General features: G+C 64.0%; 1 protein-coding gene across 1 annotated transcript; it reads left to right on the top strand.

Moving 5' to 3' along the window:
* Positions 1-533: 533 nt before the first annotated feature.
* Positions 534-2320, top strand: LOC130594437 (elongin-B-like; the record flags this gene model as incomplete). Its single annotated transcript, XM_057400323.1, has 2 exons — positions 534-668; positions 2267-2320. Coding segments are annotated over 2 exons (189 nt in total), but the record flags the coding sequence as incomplete, so codon positions are not given.
* Positions 2321-2327: the final 7 nt, after the last annotated feature.

Here is a 2327-nt window from a genome sequence, read left to right as displayed (position 1 = left end):
TATAGCGCCCCATAGAGCCCTATCGAGACCCCCGTAGCGCCCCATAGAGCCCTATAGAGACCCCCGTCGCGCCCCATAGAGCCCTATAGAGACCCCCGTCGCGCCCCATAGAGCCCTATAGAGACCCCCGTCGCGCCCCATAGAGCCCTATAGAGACCCCCGTCGCGCCCCATAGAGCCCTATAGAGACCCCCGTCGCGCCCCATAGAGCCCTATAGAGACCCCCGTCGCGCCCCATAGAGCCCTATAGAGACCCCCGTCGCGCCCCATAGAGCCCTATCGAGACCCCCGTCGCGCCCCATAGAGCCCTATAGAGACCCCCGTCGCGCCCCATAGAGCCCTATAGAGACCCCCGTCGCGCCCCATAGAGCCCTATAGAGACCCCCGTCGCGCCCCATAGAGCCCTATAGAGACCCCCGTCGCGCCCCATAGAGCCCTATAGAGACCCCCGTCGCGCCCCATAGAGCCCTATCGAGACCCCCATCGCGCCCCATAGAGCCCTATAGAGACCCCCGTCGCGCCGCGTCTCCCCAGGACGTGTTCCTCATGATCCGGCGGCACAAGACCACGATCTTCACGGAGGCCAAGGAGTCGAGCACGGTGCTGGAGCTCAAGCGCATCGTGCACGGCATCCTGAAGCGGCCCCCCGAGGAGCAGCGCCTCTACAAGGTGCCTGTGGGGCCGGGGGGGGCAGGGGGCAGCTATGGGGCGGCTATGGGGCAGCTATGGGGGTATATGGGGTGTCTATGGGGCGGCTATGGGGCAGCTGTGGGGGGCAGTGGGGTGTCTATGGGGTGTCTATGGGGCAGCTGTGGGGGTATATGGGGTGTCTATGGGGCAGCTATGGGGTGGCTATGGGGCGGCTATGGGGGGCAGTGGGGTGTCTATGGGGCAGCTATGGGGTGTCTATGTGCAGCTATGGGGTGTCTATGGGGAGCTATGGGGGTCTGTGGGGGTATATGGGGTGTCTATGGGGCAGCTATGGGGAGTCTATGGGGCAGCTATGGGGGTCTGTGGGGGTATATGGGGTGTCTATGGGGCAGCTATGGGGGGCAATGGGGTGTCTATGGGGCAGCTGTGGGGGTATATGGGGTGTCTATGGGGCAGCTGTGGGGGTATATGGGGTGTCTATGGGGCAGCTATGGGGGTCTGTGGGGGTATATGGGGTGTCTATGGGGCAGCTATGGGGGTCTGTGGGGGTATATGGGGTGTCTATGGGGCAGCTATGGGGGTCTGTGGGGGTATATGGGGTGTCTATGGGGCAGCTATGGGGGTCTGTGGGGGTATATGGGGTGTCTATGGGGCGGCTATGGGGGGCAATGGGGGTATATGGGGGGTCTAAGGGGGTCTGTGAGGGCCTGTGGGGATCTGTGAGGGGCTGTGGGGGTCTATGGGGGGGCTATGGGGGTCTATGGGGTGGCTGTGGGGGTCTATGGGGTGTCTAAGGGGGTCTCTGGGGGTCTGTGGGGGGTCTTTGGAGCTCTATGGGGGTCTGTAGGGGTCTGTGGGGGTTCTATGGGGGTCTGTGGGGGGGCTATGGGGGGTCTATGGGGCACTATGGGGGTCTATGGGGCGGCTATGGGGGGGTCTATGGGGCACTATGGGGGTCTATGGGGCACTATGGGGGGTCTATGGGGCTCTATGGGGGGGTCTATGGGGCACTATGGGGCTCTATGGGGGTCTATGGGGCACTATGGGGCACTATGGGGCTCTATGGGGCACTATGGGGCTCTATGGGGGAGTCTATGGGGCACTATGGGGGGGTCTATGGGGCACTATGGGGCTCTATGGGGCACTATGGGGGTCTATGGGGCACTAAGGGGCTCTAAGCGGCACTATGGGGGTCTATGGGGCACTATGGGGCTCTATGGGGCACTTTGGGGGTCTATGGGGCACTATGGGGCTCTATGGGGCACTATGGGGGTCTATGGGGCACTATGGGGCTCTATGGGGCACTATGGGGGTCTATGGGGCACTATGGGGCTCTATGGGGCACTATGGGGCACTATGGGGCTCTATGGGGCTCTATGGGGCACTATGGGGGTCTATGGGGCACTATGGGGGTCTATGGGGCACTATGGGGCACTATGGGGGGTCTATGGGGCACTATGCGGGGTCAATGTGGATCCATCGCTGTCAATGGGAGCCGGGCGAGGGGGCGTGGCCTAGGAGGAGGAGGGGGGCGTGGCCAGCGGTGCCCCTCCACGTGACCGCGGAGGCCTGCGGCGCTCCCTGTCCATGGCGGCCGTGCCGGGCGCCCCCTGCAGGAGGACCAGGTCCTGGAGGACTCCCGCACGCTGGGGGACTGCGGCTTCACGAGCCAGACCG

Source organism: Pezoporus wallicus, unplaced genomic scaffold (genome assembly GCF_028554395.1).
Source record: "Pezoporus wallicus isolate ANWC-B61680 ecotype Strahan unplaced genomic scaffold, APGP_CSIRO_Pwel_v1 contig_12599, whole genome shotgun sequence".
NCBI classification, from domain to species: Eukaryota; Metazoa; Chordata; class Aves; order Psittaciformes; family Psittacidae; genus Pezoporus; species Pezoporus wallicus.
This window is presented reverse-complemented; position numbering and strand designations above follow the sequence as displayed.